Genomic DNA, 25,604 nt, shown 5'->3' on the forward strand with positions numbered 1-25,604 from the left:
ATTCCAGAAGAATTAGAAGTGCTTAGTAAGCATTCTTTCATGTAAACATATATATGTATATATAAATACAATATGTTATATAATTGTACACACACATGTATATATTTTGCCACTAGGATTCTTGCTGGGGCTTGTTGCTTTCATGGGTCGACTGTACCCTCTTTTCATTTCTCTCTTTCTTTTTTGAGGGTGAGACAAAGATAGATAGATAGATAGACAGATAGTCCTAAAGAATGTCTCCATTCCTTATAAACCTTCAGCCCTGCAAGTGGAGGCTGGGAGCATGGAATCTGGTCCTGGTGCATGGTGACATCTGTGCTCTCCTGGGGTAACTGCCACTGGGACCCTGCAATAATAATGTGTGACTAGGGTTGTCTTCATGTCATGATGTATTTTTTGTTTATCTTTTAATAAGTAAATGTAACACGTTCATACTTACTGTAGTAAGGATATATATGTATATATATATATATATATATTATTGAACCTTATTTTTTTTGTCATGCTTTTCTGACTTTGTCTAGACATTTTTCCCTTTGATCCTGAGCATTTCTATTCTTTTTGTATGGCTATTCTACAATCACCCAATCCATTCAGTTAGTACATGCTTAAGAACAAGAAAAATTTCTACAGGAAACAGTGTTGGCTACTTTCCTCCTACATTCTTCCTTTAATCATGAGATGTTGCATGCAGGTTTAGTGATTTGGTTGAAGGCACATCTTTGTATCGTCCTGTCTGAATGGGAAGTTTGCCAAATACTAGGAACAAGTGGTACTAATGTGTACTAATGTGACCTTTGCCTGAACAGTCCTTCTTTCAAGTTTTATCCTATTCCCCCCCCCCCCAGGAACTTTCTACTGTCAGTCACCTTAGGGGATAGCAATGGCAAACAGGAGAAAAATTGGGACACTGGATCCAGGAGTAAAAGTTCCCTGGGATCTTGTGGAAGATTACAAATATACAGAAAAAGGGGGGGGGGACACGTCCAAATTTACTGTTTTAAGGAAGAACCTTGTATTTTTAGTCTAGGTTGACAGCCATTTGAGAGAGAGCAGTCTGGCATGGAGTGCCCTAATCAATTGTTCTTCCTGTGTCTTTCTCTGTATCCTTCTCATTGAAATAGTTTCTTTTAAAATTGATTCTTTTATTTTTTATTTTTTAAATTTTAATTATCTTTATTTATTTAATGGATAGAGAGCCAGAAATCAAGAGAATGGGGTGGTAGAGGGTGAGAGAGACAGAGAGACACCTGCAGCACTGCTTTGACACTGGCAAAGCTTTCCCCCTGCAGGTGAGGGTTGGGGGCTCAAACCTGGGTCCTTGTGCACTGTAACATGTGCACTCAAGCAGGTGCGCCACCACCTGGCCTGATGCATCTACTTAAATTTTTTTTTAATATTTATTTTTCCCTTTTGTTGCCCTTGTTTTCTATTGTAGTTATTATTATTGTTGTTATCGATGTTGTCATTGTTAGATAGGACAGAGAGAAATGGAGAGAGGAGGGGAAGACAGAGAGGGGGAGAGAAAGATAGATACCTGCAGAGCTGCTTCACCAACTGTGAAGCGACTCCCCTGCAGGTGGGGAACCAGGGACTCGAGCCAGGATCCTTATGCTGGTCCTTGCGCTTGGCGCCACCTGCGCTTAACCCGCTGTACTATCGCCCGACTCCCAAAATTGATTCTTTTAGAACATTCTATGCTTTGTGCTAATCACTTATGTCTTTTAAGTTTTTTTTTTCCTGGAAAGTTGGTGGGCGAATCAATAGAAATAACTTTCTGTGTAGTTCATATTTTCCTGGATCCTCTTTGTATGTGTGGTTTCTAGAATATATGTCTGTTTGGCTCTATTTTGTGTGAGATTCTTACTTTTTAAGGATTCTTTTTTTATATATTTATTCATTTATTTTCCCTTTTGTTGCCCTTGTTTTTTTTTATTGTTGCAGTAGTTATTATTATTGATGTAGTTGTTAGATAGGACAGAGAGAAATGGAGAGAGGAGGGGAAGACAGAGACGGGGAGAGAAAGAAAGACACCTGCAGATCTGCTTCACTGCTTGTGAAGCGACTTCTCTGTAGGTGGAGAGCTGGGGGCTTGAACAGGGATCCTTACATGCTGGGAAATTGTGCAGATGCAGTCACATCTGCCATGTTGTCCCCTCAGGCTACTGCTAGTTCCGCGAGAGTTGGGACATTCTCAGAGTGCCTGTTCTGAGCATGTTGTGCCCTCAGGGCATTGTATATTTCCCTGCGATATTTGGAGTGCTTTGGTCACTCCTCCCCCTTCCCTTTCTCGCCAAAGCTGCTCCTATAAAAGCCCTTCTTCTTCAGCACCTCCCTCTCTTGCCAGCGCTCCACTTAGGTGTTCAGACACAGGAAAGGTTACTGTGTGAGGCGGCCATTTTCGCTACCTCCATGTGGCCCAACTTATTTCTCTAGCAACCAACTCTGAGGTGCCAGTGCAAATAAAGATTAGTGTTCCCTCTTTGCTCCGGACCTTCTCTCTCTCTTCTCCACTGCCCACACAACAACACTTACATGGTCCTTGTACTTTGCTCCACGTGTGCTTAACCCGCTGTGCTACTGCCTGACTCCCGAGATTCTTACTTTTTTATCTTTTCTGGGTTCCCCCCCCCCCAGTTAGGAAAATTCTTGACTACTCTTTCTTCAAATAGTAGTTCTTTCTCTTATCTGCTTGGGGATCCCTTGAAAATGGATTTTGTGGGCTGGTGAGATGGTGTAACAGTTCTGCAAAAGCCTTTCATGCTTTAGACTCTGGGGGTCCAGGCTCCATCCTCAGCACCACCATGATCTAGAGCTGTACAATTCTCTGCTCTTCCTGTGCCTTTCTCTGTATCTTTCTCATTGAAATAAAATAACTTAAAATATTTTAATGATTTTAAAAAAATTACTTGTATTTGTTTATTGGATAGAGACAGCAGAAATAGAGAGCAAAGGGGGAGATAGAGAAGGAAAGAGACAGAAAGACACCTGCAGTACTGCTTCACCACTTGCAAAGCTTTCCCCCTGCTGGTGGGGATGGGGGCGGAGGGGAGGGCTTGAACCCTAGTCCTTGCACATTGTAACATGTGTACTCAACCAGATGTGCCACCACCCAGGCCCCAATTTTTTTATTCATTTCATTTTAATGAGAGAGAGAAAGAGAAAGACAGACAGAGAGAGAGAGAGAGAGAGAGAGAGAGAGCAGAGCACTGTTCACTCTGGTTTATTTTGGTGCTGGGGATTGAACCTGAGACCTCAGAACTTCAGGCATGAAGCTAGCTCTCCAGCTCTAAAATAAAACAAATATTCAAAAATGGATTTTGTTTCTCTTTATGTAGTTCCATTGATTCCTTACACTAGTATGCTTTTTAATGATTTTTTAAAATATTGCATTATCTTCGGTTTTCCCACTGCCATGATATCTTTTCTGATTTCATTCCCTCCCCACCATGGTTATTGTTGGGGCTTACTGGCTCCATAATGAATCCACTGCTCTGGTGGTCTCTCTCTCTTTTTTTTTCCCATTCCCCCGTTGTCATTTTGATAGGAATAGAAAGAAATTAAGAGGGAGGGCTGGATAGAGTGGGAGAAAGAGAGAAAGCGTTTCACCTCTTGTGAACTTCCTGCAGGTCCTTGCACATATTAACATGTGTGCTCTACCAGGTGCAAGACTGCCTGACTCCTCCCCCCACCATGACTTCTAATTCATCAACCTCATCATGTACTTTTTGTTTACTGTTAATCCCCTCTGTGTTTTCTCTGGCTGCACAATTGCATTTTAAATATCCATTATGACTGTTTGAAGCTTTTAAACAGTTTCTCTGTCCTTGCAATGTTCATTACTTATTGATTTTCTTCTTTTATTTAATATTATTATAGCTGCTACTCTTCTTAAGGAAAGCTACCCATTTCCATTACATTTTAATTCCCCTAGTGTTTTATTTTACCTCATCATTTGGGACAAATTCCTCTGTTTCTTCATGTTGTTTTAGATCCTAACATGAATTTCTCTGTTGGATTAAGTAGCTGTCTTTCCCTGGCTTCCTGTGTAGATTTCCTATCAAGAGTATATAGGGGTGGTCCAGGAGGTGGCGCAATGGATAAAGCATTGGATTCTTAACTTTGAGATCATGAGTTCAACCCCTGGAAGCCCATGTACCTGAGTGATATCTGGTTCTTTCTATCTCTCCTCCTATCTTTCTCATTAATAAATAACATCTCTTTAAAAAAAAGAGTATATAGGGATGGAGAGACAGCATAGTGATTATGCAAAACGATTCTCATACTGAGGCTCTGTGGTCCTAGGTTCAGTCTTTAGCACCAGCATAGGCCTGAGCTGAGCAGTTACTCTGCTATATATTACAGAATACACTTGTAAGCTACTTTCTCAGGACACTGCTGTCAGTTGCTCTAAATGTGACACAATAAAGTAAATGCAGTTGGTTAGGCCTTCCTACCTAAGATCAGATGTATCTTGTTCTATAGCAGTGAGTAAACATGTTATGGCCAGGTCTAGAATCAGATGTGTCTTGTTAGGTAATCATGATAACATTGTGTAATTATTGGTTTGTAGCCAGCTATGTTCTCCCTGTGTGTAGGAGGGGTGGTAAAAAGTCACTGAGTGGGGTTACATCCCATGGGGGTAGTGTCCTCCTCAGGTTAAGAGGGGTAGTGTCCCTGATTGAATAACAGTATGTTTCTGTGCCGTATAGTTTCCTTCAGCTTCTCCATTCCATGCTCATGCTCAAAATAGACACATTTCTTTTTTTTATAAATAATTTCTCTTTATAAAAATATTTTATTTAGTTTACATGAGAAAGATAGGAGAAGAAAGAGAAACAATCAGACATCACTCTGGTACCTGTGCGGCCAGGGATTGAACTCGGGACCTCAAGCTTGAGAGTCCAATCTTTTATCCACTGTGCCACCTCCTGGACCACATAGACACATTTCTTGAGAAACAGCTGGCATATAGTTGGCAGGATACCCAGCAGGGAACTCCAGTATCACTTTCAGCTCCTGTAGCTAAAGACCTTAAGATATAGACATGGTCAGCATGACCCGGAACCTCACCTCTCAAGAGCCCTACCCCACTAGGGAAAGATGGAAACAGGCTAGGGGTATGGATAGACCTGCCAACGTCCATGTCCACCAGAGAAGCAATTATAGAAGCCAGAGATCCCATCTACGGCCCCACGTGTGACTGGACCAGGTGCGCAGCATGCCACAAAGTTAACTTCAGAGAGGATTATGCCCGACGAGGAATCCATAGGTGGAGCTCATTCCATTCTCAATGAGATCCGTAGCTGGCCTCAGCCCAAAACTGAAATTTCCACAGCCCGCACTTGGCATTCACAGGAGCAGGTTATCAGTCCCAACCCTAGAAAAACAGCTACAGGAGCTTAAAGAGACATTTGTACCCTCAGTAATAGGGGAACAAAGTAACTGACCCTTTAATTCTGACTCTTGCCTGTTTGCTGGCACCAACCTCTATCTGCCCCCGTCCCCCCACCCCCAACAGTAAGCTGTGGAATTCTACTTCTCAGTCTGTCACTGCTCTTCAGTGTGAATTCCCCTCTTGCATCTGCCAGTGTGTATGTTGTACCAGAGTCCCCAATAAATTCAGGAGTTCCCCGTCTCAGAAATATGATTTCAAATCAGAACCATGACATTCTCTCTCTCTCTTCTTCTGTCTATCTATCTATTTATCTTTCTATTTAATAATGATTGACAAGACCATAGGATAAGAAGGGTACAATTCCACACAATTCCCACCACCAGGGTTCCATATCCCATCCCTTTTATTGGAAGCTTTCCTGTTTTTTATCCCTCTCGAAGTATGAACCCAGGATCATTATGGCGTGCAGAAGGTGGAAGGTTTGGTTTAATTGCTTCTCTGCTGAACATGAGCATTAGCAAGTCTATTCATACTCCCAGCCTGTTTCTTTTTTTTCTTTTTTTTTTTAATTTAAGACAGGATTAATTAACAAAACCATAGGGTAGGAGGGGTACAACTCCACACAATTCCCACCACCCAATCTCCATATCCCACCCCCTCCCCTGATAGCTTTCCCATTCCCTATCCCTCTGGGAGCATGGACCCAGGGACATTGAGGGTTGCAGAAGGTAGAAGGTCTGGCTTCTGTAATTGCTTTCCCGCTGAACATGGGCGTTGACTGGTCAGTCCATACTCCCAGTCTGCCTCTCTCTTTCCCTAGTAGGGTGTGTCTCTAGGGAAGCTGAGCTCCAGGACACATTGGTGGGGTCTTCAATCCAGGGAAGCCTGGCCAGCATCCTGATGGCATCTGGAACCTGGTGACTGAAAAGAGAGATAACATACAAAGCCAAACAAATTGTTGAGCAATCATGGACCCAAAGCTTGGAATAGTGGAGAGGAAGTGTTAGGGAGGTACTCACTGCAAACTCTAGTGTACCTCTGCTTTCAGGTATATATTCTGCAGTAGTTTATGGATATGTGTGAACATATGTTCTCTCTCACAGAAACTGGTGTATATCTAGGATTTGGGACTTTGTTAGAAAGTGAACCACCTGAGATGAAATTAGAGTATACTATGAAAGGAAAGGTCTCACCCGAGTAATGAAGCTGAAGGGTTGTCATTCCACACGTGAAGTCTCTGGACACAGTCTGAAGTGAAGCATATTGAGGTGGCAATCGTTGTGTTGGTTAGGTTGTGATCGGCGGATGCAATATTATTTGATACGGATTGGGAGAGGCATACGGGAAAGTGGGCCCTATCCAAGGGTTCCAGGACTGGGGGAAGTAGGGGCTCTATAGTGGAGATGTGAGGCTCCTGCTGTCTTAGGGTTCAAAAAGACAATCAATAGTTAATGTTATCATCACATTATTTGGTAATTGGGTTAACTTTGAAAAGTCCTTTTGTTATGGTTTGCTGTACAGTACCCAGTATCTTGTATATAGCTGTGCTATTGAATGCTTCTGATCTACTTGGTCTAGGCTTTTGAGAGAGTCCGCATATCAAATACACAGCCTATATATTAAAAAGATTCAGTTTGTGTTTTGAAAAACTTTGAGATTATACAATTGATTTTCCCCCTCTCATATTAATTAACTAGTGATTTATATGTCTACGTTTTGCTAGGAGTCTACATAAACACCATTCCCACCACCAAAAGACTGTGACCCATCCCTCCCACCCACTCACATCCCCCACTGGCCCAGGAAGCTGCATGTCTACCCCTCACCACAGGGTTTTTACTTTGGTGCCCTACTTACAATTTGGTCAGGTCCTGCTTTTAGTTTCCCTTTCAGATCTTCTTACTCAACTTCTGTTGATGAGTGGTATCATCCCATACTCATCTTTATCTTTCTGACTTAGCTCACTTAACATAATTCCTTCTAGCTCTGTCCAAGATGGGTCAGAGAAGGTAGGTTCATTGTTCTTGATAGCTGTATAGTATTCCATTGTGTATATATACCACAGCTTTCTCAGCCACTCATCTGTTGTTGGGCACCTGGGTTGCTTCCAGGTTTTAGCTATTATGAATTGTGCTGCTACGAACATAGGCGCACACCACCTCTTTTTGGTTGGGTGTTATGGAGTCCTTGGGGTATAACACCAGGAGAGGAATTATTGGATCATACGGAAGGTCCATGTCTAGCCTTGTGAGAGTTTTCCAGACTGCTCTCCACAGAGGCTGTACCAATTTACATTCCCACCAGCAATGTAAAGGGTTCCTCTGTCCCCACATCCTCTCCAGCATTTGTTGCTGCTGTCCTTTTTGATGTATGCCATTCTTATAGGAGTGAGGTGGTATCTTAGTGTTGTCTTAATTTGCATTTCTCTGACAATCAGTGACCTAGAGCAGTTTTTCATGTTTGTTAGCCTTTTGAATCTCCTCTGTAGTGAATGTTTTGTTCATATCCTCTGCCCATTTTTGGATGGGGTCATTTGCTTTTTTGGTGCTAAGTTTGCTGAGCTCTTTATATATTTTGGTGATTAGTTTCTTGTCTGATGTATGGCATGTGAAGATCTTCTCCCATTCTGTGAGGGGTCTCTTTGTTTAATAGTTTCTTTGGATGTGCAGAAGCTTTTCAATTTGATGTAGTCCCATTGGTTTATTTCTGCTTTAGTCTTCCTTGCAATTGGGTTTGATTCATCAAAGATGTCCTTGAGGTATAGGTGGAAAAGTGTTTTACCAATGTTTTCCTCTAAGTATTTGATTGTTTCTGGTCTGACATCTAGGTCTTTGATCCATTTGGAGTTGATTTTTGTTTCTGGCGAAATAAAGTGGTTCAATTTCATTCTTGTGCATGTTACAACCCAGTTTTCCCAGCAACATTTATTGAACAGAACCTCCTTTTTCCATTTAATCCTTTGGGCCCCCTCATAAAAGATTAGATGTCCATAGGTGTGGGGATTTATTTCTGGGCTTTCAATTCTGTTCCACTGGTCTGTGTGCCTATTTTTGTTCCAGTACCATGCTGTTTTGATGATGATGGCTTTATAATATAGTTTAAGGTCTGGGAGTGTGATGCCTCCATTTCTGTTTCTTTTCCTCAAGATGGTTTTTGGCAATTCTAGGTGTTTTCAGATTCCAGATAAATGATTGTAATGTTTGTTCTATTCTCTTAAAGAAGCTTGATGGAACTTTGATGGGTATTGCATTAAATTTGTATATGGCTCTGGGGAGAATATTCATTTTTATGATATTTATCCTTCCAATCCATGAGCATGGGATATCTTTCCATTTCTTGGTATCAGTTTCTATTTCCTTGAGTAGCGACTCATAGTTTTCAGCATACAAGTCTTTCACTTCTTTGGTCAACTTTATTCCTAGGTATTTGATTGATTTCCCAGCCTGTTTCTATCTTTCCCTAGTGGGGTAGGGCTCTGGAGAGGTTGGGTTCCAGGACATACTGGTGAGATCATATGCCCAGGAAAGTCAGGTTGGTGTCATGGTAGCATCACAATTTCAATCAAATGAAATGGAATTTTTGCTTGGTTAAGGAATAACTAAAAGAGATCTCAGTTTGCGGGAGTTGGGTGGTAGTGCAGAATATTAAGCGCATGTGGTGCAAAGTGCAAGGACCGGCATAAGGATCCTAGTTCCAGCCCCCAGCTCCCCACCTACACGGGAGTCACTTCATAAGTTGTGAAGCAGGTCTGCAGGTGTCTATCTTTCTCTCCCCCTCTGTCTTCCCCTACTCTCTCCATTTCTCTCTGTCCTATCTAACAATAAAACAATAAATATAGTAGAATTCTAGTAATTTTATATAAAACTATTATATAAAAATTACTAATTCTAGTAGAATCATGGGGAAATGAGGTTAAGAGTGCAGACATACCACAGAAAATGCCAGAGACAAATATTGTATAGGGGCCGGGTGGTAGAGACCTGTTTAGCACAAACATAACAGTGTGCCAGGTCCCAGGTTTAAGCCCCCAGTCCCCACCTACAAGGGGAAAGCTTCACAAGTGGTGAAGCAGGGCTGCAGGTGGCTCTCTGTCTCTCCTTCTATTCTCTCTTCTTCCACTCTCAATTTCTCTTTATCCAATAATAAATAAAAAATTTTTTAAAAAGAAAAATATCATCTATACCATAGTGGAATATTTACATATTTTTTCTGCTTATTTTCTCTGCAGCCTGTTACATTTAAAGGACTTACCCTTCCATGAAGAAACTTTAGGTGAATTTCTGATGAAATCATCCCTCAGATTCTCTCTCTTTATTCAGTCCTCTTGTATCAAGCTGACCTGAAATCCATGGATTTTATAGGCAGTCTAGATTCATGTATTAAATCTGAAGCAGATTATCACAGGAGATATGACTGAAATAAATGGCTTCATTTTTTGTTCTATTTTGTTTACTTATTTGACCTAATTATAGGAAATTCTGAAAACATTAATGATACAAATATCAAAATTAATAAATGTTGGGAACATGTGTGAGCCTGATAGAGCTTAGGGAGAACCACTCCCATCTTTGGATGGAGGTCTGAGAAGATAACCTCTTGGTAAGTCTCTCTCAACCGAGGTGAGCATAAGGGGGGAAACTCAGACTTGGTTCTTTCCTTCTTGACTCTCAGGCCCACAAATACCCCAGTACTTCCCTCCATTAACTGCAGGCCACATGGCTGCAGATTCACTTATTCAAAGTCACCTTCTGAACACACCTTATCACACACTTCATCACACACCTCAGAGCCCAGACAAGAGAAATTCCAAACTATATGGCCTTTTGATATCCATCTTCTCTCTGTCTCACCCTACGGGTTTAACCCCTATGCTTCTCTCAAATACCTTTGGATAATTAAGTTGCTTGTGTTATGGAAAATAACTGTCTTGTATCTCATCAATTCCTGTCATACCAACCCCCTACCTTGGGGGCATGCTGACTGTTAAGAAACCTGTAATTTCTGTCATATTGCAACAATAATTACCTCCATTGCTTTTCTATTTAACTCATGTCCACTTTGCTAATAAACGGACTCTAGGATTCTGGCACTCAAGGACTCAGATTCTAGATTCACTCTGAGTCCCCTGGTGTCTTTTACTTCGTGTCACCCCTGTCGTGAGCGAGAAAGAACCAGCCTGTTACCTTTCCCCTGGAGGACACCCTGCCAGAGAAGGAGAGAGACACCCCGAAAAATAAAGAGAGGGACTGAGAAACAGCTCATAATCATAGAGTATACGTTTTGCCATGTGTGAGGACTCAGATTCAAGTTCCTGGTACCATGAAGAAGCACCTGTATGGGGGAATCTTCAAGAGCAGTGGAGCAATGTTGTGTTATTTCTCCTTGTCTCTGTCTCTTTCTTCCTCTGTGTCTGTTGCCTTTGGTTTAAAAAATTAAAACCAGGAGCAGAGGAGTTATGCAGGTAAAGAATCCCAGCAATGGGAGTCGGGCGGTAGCGCAGCAGGTTAAGTGCACATGGAGCAAAGCTCAAGGACTGGCGTAAGGATCCCAGTTCGAGCCCCCGGCTCCCCACCTGCAGGGGAGTCACTTCACAGGCAGTGAAGCAGGTGTCTATCTTTCTCTCCCCCTCTGTGTCTTCCCCTCGTCTCTCCATTTCTCTCTGTCCTATCCAACACTGATATCAATAAAAACAACAACAATAACTACAACAATAAAACAAGGGCAAAAAAAGGGAATAAATAAATAAAAAAAGAATCCCAACAATATCCCTTATGGTAAAAGAAAGAAAAAGAGAAAATAACAAACATATTGAGGGTTTACTGTTTACCAATTGTATTCAAAGTGGTGTGTGTGTGTGTGTGTGTGTGTGTGCGTGCCTGCGTGTGTATGGTGTGTGTTAATTCGTTGAATCCTGCAAACACCCCTCTGAGGTCGACAATTTATTCACATTTTACAGAAGAGGAAATGGAAGGATGAGGAGGCCAAGGAATCTGCTCAGGTTCATTTCAACCAGCAGTAACCACACGCCAGTGGTGGTTCCTCTATGTATTTAGGCAGCCTAGATGCGTAGCCCATAGCTACACTTACACAAGTATACTTTATGGTGTTCACACAATGACAAAATTGCCTAATGCCATATTTCTCATAAGACATTTCAGTTGTAAAGAAGCACATGCTATTCTAAAGAGAGTTTGCAAAAGCCTGCCAGATGATGCCAAATTATATTTGGAACCTAAAACAGTTTTATTCTCATGTCAAGCCCCACAAACCCTAAAACCTGAGATCTCTTTTTTAAAAAATATTTACTTATTTATTTTCCCTTTTTGTTGCCCAAGTTGTTTTATTGTAGAAGGGGAAATTAATAGTTTTATTAAGAAGGGGATCCACTTCCATCTCCCTTCAAATTGATCTGAAGGTTATGTTATAAAGAAGGGCATTGGCCAAGGCAATGAAATGCATTTGTAGTGACAAAAAACATGTTGATGCTAGACAAAATTCCAAGTGCCCAATCTGTAATCTCTCTCCTATGGCACTCTGGGCCTTTGTTCTTATCATCACTGGAATGCTCTTTCTCTTTCTCCATACCCACTTGGTTCAATCTTTCTCCCTTCAATTTACCTCTCAACAGTTGCATTAATGGCAGCCCACGGGCTCACCCATTCAAAGTATCAAGCCCACCACCGCACACCACAATCTATCCCCTTCATTCTACATAATTACTCAGCTTAGAATTTATTAACATCTGACATATGTTTTCAATTTATTTCTGTAGTCTTGATAGAAAAGTTAACTGAAAATAAAAGTATTGAACATAGAAAAATTAGACAATGCCTTATTGCAGTTTACTTTATTGGTTATTTTGGGGAGTCATTTATATTTTCCATAATTATTTTGGATTTATACATATGTCCTCATAGATTGAAAAAACTAAATGTTTTTGAGGGTAAAGATTATCTAGTTAGAAATCATAAGATTATAGAAAATGCCTAGCAAACAGTAGATGATCAATTCTTTTTTTTTTTTTTTTTTGTAATCAGAGCACTGTTTACAATTCTGCTCTGTGGTGGTACACAGGATTTTTTTTTTTTTTTTTAAGCAGAGCACTGTTCAGCTCTGGCTTATGATGGTGGGGTGGGGAATTAGACCTGGGGTTTAGGAGCCTCAGGCATGAAGATCTATTTGCATAATCAATTTACTATATACCCGTGACCTGGTCAATTAATTCTTAATGAACAGTGAATGCTTTCTCATAAGTTCTTTTTCTATAATAAAATAGTCAGACAAGCAGAAAAAAACAATGTGTTTTCTTTTTTTAAAAAAACCTGACCATACTTTTTTAATTTAATTTTTTATTATCCTTATTTGTTTGATAGAGACAGCCAGAAATTGAGGGTGGTTGAGAAGGAGTGAGACAAAAAAGACACCTGCAACACTGCTTCACTCTCAAAGCTTTCCCCTTTGGGTGGAGACCAGGGGGCTTGAACTCGAGTCCTTGCATTGTAACATGTACACTCAACCAGATGTGTCACCATCCTGCCCCCAATATGTGTTTTCTAATAGTGACTCCCATGCACTACAATTTCAATTTCTTATACAATCAAAAATGCATTTGAAAATAAAAATAATGCCATCTGCCTTCTAATCCTTCCAGCTAAGCTATTTCTTGTTTATATATATAACCTCCTGTGATGCCCCTCGCTTACAGAATCCATTGACACTTACTGTTGTACGCCCACACTGCAGATTCTCCTGTTATTGTTGAAGCCAGAAATGGTTGCCATCTCCTCATTGCTCAGGTTAAACACCTGGAAAAGGGAACCATTCCAAATATCAGTGAGCAGTTAGTTTGTGGTGTGATGTAAGATAGCCAACCGTCCTGTAAGGGTGCAAGCTCATATCCATACACTAGTGGCCACAGAACTTTCTCCCATTATCCACTAGAGACAAATCTTACTCTATCATAGGCCCACCAGAATCTGTGTCTTAGGGTCTGCTGTTCAAAAATGGGAAGACAAGCAGGCTTAGAGAGAAAAAAAAAACTATACTATCATAATGACTGTGTCCTGTGATGGATTAGCTAATTCTTTAGAAAGACAATTCTCCAGGTACATGACTCTGGTGATGCTATGACTAGAAATAATGTAGGTTCCAATACTTACTGTTCTTCAGTCATTCAAGCCTTGGTTCAACAGTGTCTATAGCATGTGGAAAATCAACTATTGCTTGTTTGAAGTCAGGGTCACCCTTTCCCATAGATATCATGTTTTTACTTGCAGTAATATCAAGGTCACTGAAGAGAGCCATGAAGACTGTGCTCCCAGAAAGGGTACCTAGTTCAGAAGCCGAGTATAGACAAAACAAACCCATTATGTACTTGCCAAGACTGCTCACTGGCACAGGAATTGAATTGACCTCAATATAAGGCATTTTTTCACAACTTTTGGCTTAAAAGAGTCTGCCCAATCATAAGTATGTATGACAGCACCTACAAATTCAACAGGTACCTGTTATTTATGTGTTAGGAGTCCTGATCTTGCCCAGGAGTTGCTGGCAATATAAATGTAATCAATGTGCTTTTATCTTTTGAGAAGGTACAGGCTGATGAAAATGCAATGACTTCCTTTGGGGGGATGATCACCAAGATCCTGAGACTGGCACTAAATCACTAGGCAGAGTCCTCATTCTGGGTGTCAGGGAGATGAGAGAAGGATGGTTGCTATCTTTCCATTGCTCAGGTTAAAGACCTGGAAAAGGGCACTGTTTCAAACATCACTGAGCAGTTAGTTTGTGGTGTGATGGAAGATAGTCAACCATCCTGGCAGGGCACAAACTCATATCCATACACTGGTGGGCCACAGAACTTTCTCCCATTGTCCACTAGAGACAAATTTGACTCTACCATAGACCCACCAGAATGTGTCTGTGTCTTAGGGTCTGCTGTTCAAAAATGGGAAGACAAGCAGGCTTAGAGGTACAAAACCCATGGTGTCATAGTGACTGTGTCCTTTGATGGACAAAAAATATCTGGGGAGATTTTATGTTGGAATTTAAACTGGAACTAAAAAACAATGACATGAATCTCTGTATTCCAAGCATCAGGAAATATCAGTATATAAGATATCACCAGGAAAAAACCCAGAAGGCTACTAATTAGAATTTTAATTTTGTATTTGTGCTAGATTACAGAGACCAACTAACTATAAACAAATAATTAGATAAATGGCCTGCCTTTACCCTAAACATGCTAACTGAGGAACCCCAAAATTCACGTCTCTGTGGTTTCACTAATGTTTTCAAGATGGGACTTCAGTTTTTTTTTTTTTTTTTTGTGTGTGTGTGTGGGGTGTATATCCATGACAATAGTAATTTCATAATTTGTTGAAAGTCTGGGTCAATATCTGTATCTAGAGGAAAATTTCAATCTGTGCACATCAGTTACAATGCTTACAGCTGTCAAGTAAGAAAAAAGCTCAACGAAATACCTTAGGCTTTAAGCTTTCACACTAAAGAGTTGAATTCACTTGTCTCCCTTATCCTGGAAAACAAAAGGTCACATAGGCTCCTAAACTGAATATGGGCCCCAGATCACATCAAATCAATGGGGTTTACAGTCACCAATATTTATACCCCTTTCCCATAAATTTGGGTAAGCTATTCTCTTCCCTGATCCATCTTTCTGGTCCTTTTTCTAGCCATGACATCATCTCCCCAGCCAATAACTTGAATCCACCTGCATATCAGATGTCAGGCTCAGAAAAGAAAAAAAAAGCATGTTCCTATTCTTTTTTTTTCTTTTTTACTATTTTTTATTTATTTATATAAAAAGGAAACACTGACAAAACCATAGGATAAGAGGGGTACAACTCCACCTAATTCCCACCATCAGAAACTCCATATCCCATCCCCTGCCTTGATAGCTTTTCTATTCTTTGACCCTCTGCAAGTATGGACCCAAGGTCATTTATCCCTCTGGGAGTATGGACCCAGGATCATTATGAGGTGCAGAAGGTGAAAGGTCTGGCTTCTGTAATTGCTTCTCTGCTGAACATGGGCATTGGCAGGTCAATCCATACTCCCAGCCTGTCTCTCTTTCCCTAGTAGGTCAGAGCTCCAGGGAAGTGGGGCTCCAGGACATATTGGTGGGGTCATCTGCCTTGAGTCTGGTTGGCATCATGATAGCATCTAAGTAGTAGTGGGGCTGAGTAAGAGTATACCTTTTTGAGTGTACATGTTAGCATGCACAAGGACTCGGGCTCAATCCCTTGTTTCTTGCCTACTTGTGAGCTTCACAAGTGGATAAGCACTCATGTAGCTGCCTTTCTTTCTCTTCCCCTGCATGTCTCCTCTTCCTCTTTCAATTTCTCTTTTTCTGATCAAAAACAAATAAACAAACAAAAGAAGTAGCTTTCGAGGATGGAAATAGGTCAACTTCCATTCCTTTTTTATTCAAATTTCCCCCCACTGCATACCCTAGTCACATAGTTAACTTAGTTTTGTTGTCAAAGTTCACTGGATGTTTTGGTTTCTTGTTTTGTCTATAAATCAACTTTCTATCTTTACACTTGGGTGAAACCATCCAATATGTGCCTTTGTTGGTTTGTTTGATTGGTTTTGTTTTACACTGTTTCACTGAGCAGTGAGAAATCCTTAAGCTACCCCAGAAGACCCCTTGTCAGCAGCTACTATTTCAACACCTGATTGGGACAGGGAAACTGGAATGAGAATTGCTCCCATCGTTAACCCTTGTGGCCAGTAATAAACTAGATATCCAGATAGTCTAACTTCAGATTACTCAGGGTCTTCTGAAATTCTTGCCTCACAAGGTGTTTCTCAAAGAAAGTGGGCCATAACCAGTTTTAAAGTATAACAGCAAGATGTCAGTACTGAAGAGAAAGGGATAAATCATACTTAATCTCCTTTTTTTCTAGATCTACATCCTCATAGACAGGGAAGGTCACTGAGAACTATGCTGATGGATACTAAATCCAGGTGTGCAAGATTATCAGATGCTTTGCAAACCAATGCCTTTTTTATGCACTGACCTTTTTTTTTTTTTTTTCAATTCTCCTAGTGTTTTCTATGTCTCATCTATTACTCAGTACATTTGGCAGGGATTTTGTATTTCTTTGCATGTGTAATAAGTTTCCCAGATCTAGATTCCTAAGGTAGAAATAATGACTAGTTTTGTAATGTGAAGCATCAGTAAACCTTAGGAAGTGGATGATCTTCTTTTTGAATTTCTGTATGTCAAGCTAATGAGCCCCAAGTGACGCCACTGTCAGGAGTTGATCCAGACTCAGACACTGCATATAGCAAGGCTTTTTTGTCCCCACTTTTTAGAGTTTGCATGGAGAAATATGCTAAAAAATCTTAGGGCTTTCCTTTCTATATGACTATGTTTTTCTCTTGCAGCCTTCAGAATCCTTTTTTATCCTTACTCCTTCCCATTTTAACTGTGATGTGTCTTGATGTCTGTAATTCTGGGTCAATTCTTTTTTTTTTTTTAATTTATTTATTTTATTTATTTATTCCCTTTTGTTGCCCTTGTTGTTTTATTGTTGTAGTTATTATTGTTGTTGTCGTTGTTGGATAGGACAGAGAGAAATGGAGAGAGGAGGGGAAGACAGAGAGGAGGAGAGAAAGATAGACACCTGCAGACCTGCTTCACCGCCTGTGAAGCGACGCCCCTGCAGGTGGGGAGCCCGGGTTCGAACCGGGATCCTTACACCGGTCCTTGTGCTTTGCGCCACCTGCGCTTAACCTGCTGCGCTACAGCCCGACTCCCTATCTGGGTCAATTCTTTTTGGGACTCTTTGGGGTTCTTAAATCTTTATGTGCTTCCTGTTTACAATGGGGAACTTTTCTTCTGTTATCTCCTCTAGTATACTTTCTTCCCTTTCCTCTCTTTCTTCCTCTGTAAAGCCAGTTATGTGTATATTATTTATGAGGCCATTCCACATTTCTCTGTTGTTGTTTCCAGTGTCTCGTTTTTTTTTTTTTTTTAGCTCTCTTACTTATTTTTAATTTTCTGTAATTCATCCTTGACCTTGCTAACTCAGTTTTCTGCCTCGGTAATTCTGCTCTCACTTATTTCTGCTTTTTTTGTTACTATGTTCAGTTACTGGATTAGCTTGTTCAACTAGTTTGGGCTTTTAACTCTGCTATCTCAGCTTTTAGCTTTCTCATTATCTTGAAATAGTTCATGTTTCTTCTCACAGTCTCAACTTTAGTTTCCCTATTTCTGATCATATTTCCCATAAAAGCTTTCCTCACTCCTGTGATTATCACACAGATTACTGTTTGGATGTCTTCATCGTTCTTTGTTTCTGGCTTGTTGGGATATTTTTTTTCTGGGATTCTGTCTTGGTGCATTGCTGCAGTAGTTCTTTTTGGTTTTATCATTATGCCTGATTTTTTTTTTTTTTTACATTTATGTTCTGGGAGTTTACTTATGTAGATTTGCACAGATCTTATCTTCAATATATTTATCTCTGTGTAGAGCCTGTTTCCTCTGATGATACAACTAGATCCCAGGAAAGAGTATATAGCAACCCCATGGGGATAGGCTTTTGTTTTTCTTGGGATAAAGTGACACAAAGTCCTAGTACAGAGGTAGGTCAGTCCAAGCAAGCAACACCCAAGTTACAGAATAATATTCCTCATTCTATAACTTTCTCCGACAACAGTGTGCCAGTCAGGTGGGGTTTGCCACTGAAGCCTGAGTCAGGTTTTAGAGCTGTGTGTAGGAGCAGTAGTTGTGGTATAACACCAGTAGTCGAGGCTCCTCTGGAGCTGTTTTTCATATTAAGGCATATATACTCGTTCAGTTAAAATTTTGGAGCTGTTTATAGTGGTTCAGTTAAAATTTTGGAAAGAGGCTCTTGTAGGTCAGTAGCTAGCTGCCTGAAATTCCAGGAAAGTCAAGAAAGGGACATTGGAATCCCTTGTAGCTGTACCGCCTTCGTCTTACATTGCTGTTCAGATACGGTGTGATGTGGCCACTGATATTTTGGTTCCAGGAACCCTGAAGCCAACCATCCTGTGATGTGTGTGTCTCAGGAGTGTTGTTCTAATGTTGCCATCACTGCCCCTGGAAGATAAGAGGTAGGGTACCAGTAGCTGCCATAATAATAGGTGATTCTCCTGTGTTCAAATTATAGAGAAAAACAGACGACTGAAACAGCTACAAAAAAGAAAAAAGCAATCACGGCAAACAGAAGAAGTACACAATTAACAAACTAACAGAATATGTATATATTCACTAAGAGAGACAAATGGAAAACATTCAAAACAACAACAGAAAGTAAAAAAGTAAAAAGGAGTCAGAAAGAGAAGAGGAGAAGGGGAGGAAATAAGAATGTGCATATGTAGGCTCACCACTCCTGATGGTTCTAGTAGTGCTAGTATACAGAGGTCTTGTCTTAGATACCAAACTAGTTCCCTTATCTTCAGCTGGGAAGAACGTTGACCTGATAAAGGTTCTCCATGTTCTCGGAGTACCTATATTTGCAAGTCTCTGCAGCAGTGATGTGATGAATGAGTGTATGTTGCCAGGGTGGCTCCCTGATTGTTTCAGGGACAGACCAATCAGCCTGCCAAGTTGCTTCTGGCCTATCTGCAGTTCAATTTCAGTCATAGAAGGTCACAAGCATCCACACAGGGGCCTGACTCAACAATCAGACAATGTACAAGGCGGGCTTTCTCTTCAGAGACGTCCTGCTCTGGATTCTGCCCTAAACTTTTTCCACTGCCTCTGGAGCTGTGCCTTATTATCTTGGCATAATACTGGTAAGCAGGACCAGGATAAGCTTGACAAAAAATATACTCTGAAAAATTCAATCCCTTGGCCAAAGGCAATCATAAATAGTTCAAGGAAATTTATTCCTCAGCCCTACCAGGGACAAAATGTTGTTGGCTGATAAGGCCCCTCTCCCAAGATGGTTTGTATTTTGTTTGGTTCACAAGAGAGATGTTGGAAATCTCTGTAATTTTGATCTGCTTTATTGAGTGCATCTGAGTAGCCTGGAATCAGACCAGAAAGATTTCTCATTTGGGGGTCCTTATCCCCAAATGCCTGGCAGCTCTTCCTTCTTGAACAATTTGCTTCTGGTCTTGAGGATAGGGGTCAGGCAGTGAGGTAGAAAACTCATCACTCACCTTTGTCATTTTCAGTAACATACATATATATATATATGTATATATATTATATACATAAATATAAATGTTTAATATATATATATTAAACATTTCCTCTGTGATTTCTCTGTGTTCCTTCTTGAAGTTTCTCCCCAACTGGCTTGGAAATACCATTTTTACTCAGAGATACCAGGACCTGAAGAAATTTCTTGAGACAAGTCAGCCTATTAGTTGTCTTCATGTAGCCATGTTGACTCTACCGTGTTAATTACTTTTCAGCTACCTGGTTGCCTCCATTTTCTCTGGTACAATTTATCTCAGAATTCCCCTTATGTTAACATAGCAGCTCTGTTTTTGAGCACTTAGGTCCTTTAGAACTTACCTTGAGCTATGGAGTAAGCCCACATTCAAACTCGCCAAGTACTATGTTACACATGGAGTAAGTGCTTCAGTGTAACACTTATGAATTCCACAGACTTCAGCTTTATGAGTTCCTTCATCCATATAAAATAGTTAAGATATCCTTTATGATTAAAAAATTAGGAAATTAGAATAAAGGATGGTTTATACTTTCCTTTCTGGACTGAGTCTAAAATAATTAGAATTCAAACATACTTGATGTCCTCTGAAGATGTCATGGGCTGCCTAAATCTAGGTCTACTGGTCTTCAGTAGGTGAATCCTTTCATAGAGTCCATTCCTAGATCTGACAAACTTTTTCTTTATTTATGACTTTTTTTTTCTTACTAACAGTCTTTATTTTTCTTAGTAACCAATTTTGAGTTTATAGAAAGTATGGAAATATTAGTAGCAAGTAAACTTCATAATTCACATTGTGTTTTGCATTTATAGGTTCTGAAAAATTCATAGTGACCTATGTCCATTATTAATATACCATACAGAGTATGTTCATAGATCAAACTGTCCTCTCTCCTCCACTGTTAATCTCTATCTTTTTCTACTCTTCCTCAAAATCTCTGATAATCACTAATCTAATTACTGTTCTTGTAATTTTTCCTTTTCCAGTATGTGATATAACTGGTTTCATACATTGTGTACCACTTTTGGATTGACTTCTTTTACTTAACAAAATGCATTATGCTTCTTCTTAAGATTTACATGGCTTGTTAGCCACAGGATGGATAAGCCTTATTTTGCTTATTCATTCAACTGTGTAATGGTACCTTAGTTGGTTCTGATTTGGGGCAACTATAAATAAAGTCGATGTAAACATTCATATACAGGTTTTTGCGTAGACATATTTTCAGCTCATTTGGTAAATAATAAGGAGCACAATTTGCTACATCGGGTAAGAAGCAGATGCCTAATTTTATGCCATTTTTTTCTGAAGCCTTTCATTTACTTTCACACACTTAGTCTACCCTTACAATCTCTCTAGAACTTATTGTGATGTTGTCTACATTTCTTTCTGAAAATGTATGTATAGTTGCTCTCAAATTTGGAAAGCTTTCTCATTCATTTTTATTCTATTCAGTTTTCCAAGTGCATGGGGCTTCTAACTACACACTTTTATTTCTCCCAGTTAATACTATTACGCTTATAATTTAGGAGTGAAATAAATTTTCTGAGACATATGTCTCTTCAGTCAAGTATCTTCTGATAGACCTGAATTAAATTTTACCTTGTGTTTGTCCATCAGATATAAACTAAGTCAATAAAACTAAAGGTCACACCTTTGTTAATAGACGTTAGTTAGATTAGAAACTCTTACACTACAAGTGTTAAATTTCTGCATAGTCACAGTGAGTCAACACATACAGCATATTTGAAAATCAGGCTTATGTTACTACACTTAATTAAATTATATAGTCTTTTTAATCATTATTTTATATTTATTTATTTTACCCTTTGTTGCCCTTGTTTAACATTGTTGTGGTTATTGATGTTATTGGACAGGACAGAGAGAAGTGGAGAGAGGAGGGGAAGAAAGAGAGGAGGAGAGAGAGACAGACACCTGCAGACCTGTTTCACTGCTTGTGCAGCCACTCCCCTATAGGTGGGGAGTTGGGGGCTCAAACCGGGTTCGTTACGCTGGTCCTTGTGCTTTGTGCCACCTGTGCTTAACCCTCTGCGCCACCATCTGACTCCCTAAATTATATAGTCTTATTATTTCAAGTATAAAAGGGATTATAAACATAGATCAATTACATAGACATAAATTCAATTATATGCACATTTTTATTTTCCATTCACTAAAATAGGTAAAGAAAACAAAAATATTTCCCTTAAGAATCACTTTCATAATAAGTAGTACCTGTCTTTGTTAGCAGCAAAATTATCATAAGATTACAATATATAAAGTTCAATTATGGTTTTTCTTTTGGATAGAAACAATTGCTGTGAAAGATATCATTTGATTCTGTGTACCCATTTTAGTAGTTGCATTATGGAACGGGAACTTTACCTATGAATCATACAAATTAAGTTGACTTACAATAGAAACTCTGACTGAGACCAAAGGACTTCCTCTTCACACTAAGATAGGAAATGACAACGTACAGCCACAACTTCCATCTCCTCCCTCTGCAGTATGGTATCTCATAATTTATTTTATTTTATTTATTTAAGACAGGATTGATCAACAAAACCATAGGGTAGGAGGGGTACAACTCCACACAATTCCCACCACCCAATCTCCATATCCCACCCCCTTCATCAATAATAAATCACCAATGAAATTTTTTAAAAAAGAAAGTAAATATGGTGATATTTGGACATTTGTTTTCCATAATCTTTGGGAGGCATTTTCTCCTTGGTGTCCATAGGGAAAGCCTTAAGAGATTTTGGATTGGTGAGATTTTTTTGGATTGGTGAGCCCAGTTTGCTTTCTTTTTTCAGGGCTGATTCAGGCTGCAGGATTCCTGAACTGACTTCCTATAGTGTGTGCTTCATAGAATAATGTAAGTTCAAGAAGTTGTGGATTTTGAAAATGAAGATACTGTTGTTTTCTAGGGAAATCTTTCCCCTAGTAGCTTTTCCTAGGAAACTTCATTGCACCCAGGGGAAGGTACAAATGAAAATAAGTAAACAGACAAGAAATACAAAAATACATCGATTTGGGGGCCAAGCTGTGGTGCACTTGGTTAAGCACATATAGCAGTAGGCGCAAGGACCCACAATGATCTGGGCTCAAGCCCCTGGTTCCCCACCACCAGAAAGGATGCTTCACAAGTGGCAAGTGTCGAAGCAGATTTACAGGTGTTTATCTTTCTCTCTCCTTCTCCTCTCAGCAGCTTCTCTCTGTCCTATCCAATAAAAATGGGAAAAAAATGGCCACCAAGAACAACGGATTCATAGTTCTGGCACCGAACCCCAGCGCTAACCCTGAAGACAAAGCAGACAGACAAGCAAACAAAACAACAACAATAACAACAACAATAAACCAGATTTTCTGCTCCCTGGGTGGTTTACAGGAAAGAGACTAAGTAGATCTATGTTTTTCTTGCATCTAACTTTTAATTTGCAGGAAGAGATCTAGCATGCAATGTTTGTTGAGTTACTTAATATGAAACATTTGGAAAATATACGTTCACAATGATAGTGGGCATTCTTAGACTATATTTATATTCAGTTCAGTTTTAATGGAACTTGTAAAATTTTGATTTCATTCATTTATCAACATTCCCTTTCCTAAAATACATCTCACAACTAACTGCTGCTTACCATGGAAACTGCAGGTGCAATATCCGAATCACCTGGAAGAGTTTGCAGGGGTGCAAAAGCTCAGGTTCCACTCCAGGCTGCTGATGTGGAAGCTACACTTTGCAGATCTGCAGGTAGTCCCCCTGACTCTAAAGTCTGAGAAGTATTGTGACTCTAGAATGTTCCAATATGAGCAGTGCTGGTTCTGTTTCCTCAGATGTACTCATGTCAGATAATCAGACCCTAAAAAACACTTCCTGGGATCAATGAGTTCATTCCTGATTCTCTCCTAGATTAAGTTTTATCACTCCTTTCTAACTACCTTCTGCTTTCACTTACAGCAATGACAGAACCATCCTCACTAGTTCCCAGTAATAGTCTTTATATTCCTTCTTTTTCTCTCCTGTCTGTCTGCTCATCTCTCGTCTTAGTCTCAGACAACCGTCATTCCCAGAGCAATCTTGGTTAGTCTCAGTGAGTTGATTCATTCCAATTTGATTCAATTCTAGTTTTTTTTTTTTTTCTGGAATAGTAGTGTTTCATTTCAAACTAGATCTTGTTAGAGCTTAGGCAAGTAACTACGTCCTGCTCATCAAAAGATAGTAAGCAGTTCAGGCAACGTTTCATAATGTAAAATGTGATATTTGCTAGTTTAATGAGTGACCCAACTTCTTGAGCTTTTGTGAATGAGAGACCAGTATGGCAGATGCATGCATTTCTTTCATCTTCTGGTCCAAGCTGTCGTTTGGCACCATCTGACAGGCATTTGTTGGGTTTCACTTAAAATATAGTTATGTGTCTCATATCTACAAGGATATATATTTTTAGTGATACTTGAATCCACCAATGTTCACTGTTGAGAATCATTTTAAATATTCCTGTAGATTGTTTTCTGTAATCCTCTTTAGTATATCTCTTTTATCTATAAAATTCACAGTGTGATCCCAGTATAATACAATCTAGATTTAATGACATGAAATGGAACATTTACTAGACTTGACTTAAGAAGACCTAGGTGTTTGGGCATTGTGCGTCAGTCTACAAGTTTGAATCCTTTCAGGTTCCAAATATAGATTGGCATTGTGCAGAATTTTGCTGAAATGAAATAACTCTATTTCTTTATGTTTTCCTCCCTCCCTTCCTTTCTCCCTCCCTTCTTTTCTTTCTTCCTCTCTTATTTTTATCTTTTATTTTTGGTATTTTTCTGGGCTTCACAGCTCTAGGCTGATATTTTCTGATCGAAATAAATAGAGAGTAAGACAAAGAGAAGGGGAAAGATACCACAGCACTACAGCTCCCTACACTGAAGTGGTGGCCAGGCGCGGACCTGGGCTGTGTGTATGGGAAAGCAGGCACATTATCTGAGTGAGCAATTTTGCAGGATATAAAATGTTTTTTCCAGGCTGAGGGTATGAATCGACCTGACAATGTCTATGTTCAACAAAGAAGCAATTATAGAAGCCAGACCTTCCACCTTCTGCACCCCATAAATAATTTTGGTCCATACTCCCAGAAGGATCAAGAACAAGGAGCTTCCAATAGAGAGGATGGCACATGGAACTCTGGTGGTAGAAACTGTATGGAATTATAACACTGTTATCTTAAAATCTTGTTAATCATTATTAAACCATTAATAAAAATAAAATGTGTTTCAAGAACTGGAATATATTATGAAAAATATATCACTGGACCATTTTATCATAATGTGAACCTCATACATTAAACAAGTGTCAATGGTATAGAGGTATTGTGTATGTGGTTCCTCTTGACTAAAGTGATGAATTGAAGCAGGTGCTTTGGTGTCCCACATTTCCATTGCCTCTTCTGTAGGCTATGAGTAAACCCCCAACTCAAAGAATGGTTGTAGGATTTAGCGAATGAATACAAGCAAAAACCACATCAAATAATATTGCTGTGAAGTAAAATCTCAATAGATGTTTATTATTATTAATATTTTTATCATCAATGTTATCAGAGTTTTTAATACTTTTAATACTTTTATCATCAATGTTAGCAGAGTTTCCCATAATTGGGTCAAATAAGTAAAAAACACAGACATAAAAAGGATTTGCTCACTCAATCATATCTCCTCATGGAAAGCTGCTTCCGGTTGAAGACTATAGACCCAACACTGCCCACAGGATTTATGATTTCAGATGAGCTTGACAATGGTGGAGGAATGGGCAATACTTCTGAGAAGAGAGGGAATTATAGAGGAAATCTCACAAGGAGATTCAACTTCAGTATTCTTCATGGAAGGGATAGTCCTTCAAGTGAGACAGGCTGCAGAGAAAACAAGCAGAAAGAAGAATATGTGAATATTCCACTGGTTGAAAAGGATTTCCCCCCCTTTGGTCTATTCTATGGTATTTATTTATTTACTTTTTTTCAGTCTTTTACCCAAGATT

At 39.6% G+C, this 25,604-nt stretch overlaps 1 protein-coding gene across 2 annotated transcripts in view; it reads right to left on the minus strand.

The window, feature by feature from the left end:
* The window catches only part of LOC103116617 (aldo-keto reductase family 1 member B1), a 97,999-nt gene that overhangs the window by 60,556 nt on the left and 11,839 nt on the right, over positions 1–25,604 (minus strand). Inside the window, exon 10 of one of the 2 annotated variants that reach the window (XM_060196603.1) lies at positions 25,174–25,479. The exons of the other annotated variant lie outside the window; for it this stretch is intronic. Within the exon in view, the coding sequence (XP_060052586.1) occupies positions 25,437–25,479 (43 nt within the window). The 3' untranslated portion in view covers positions 25,174–25,436. Of the gene's footprint in view, positions 1–25,173; positions 25,480–25,604 lie in introns of those variants that run through there. 2 annotated transcript variants of the gene reach the window in all.

The sequence above is a fragment of the Erinaceus europaeus genome, chromosome 8, assembly GCF_950295315.1.
Source record: "Erinaceus europaeus chromosome 8, mEriEur2.1, whole genome shotgun sequence".
Taxonomy (NCBI): domain Eukaryota; kingdom Metazoa; phylum Chordata; class Mammalia; order Eulipotyphla; family Erinaceidae; genus Erinaceus; species Erinaceus europaeus.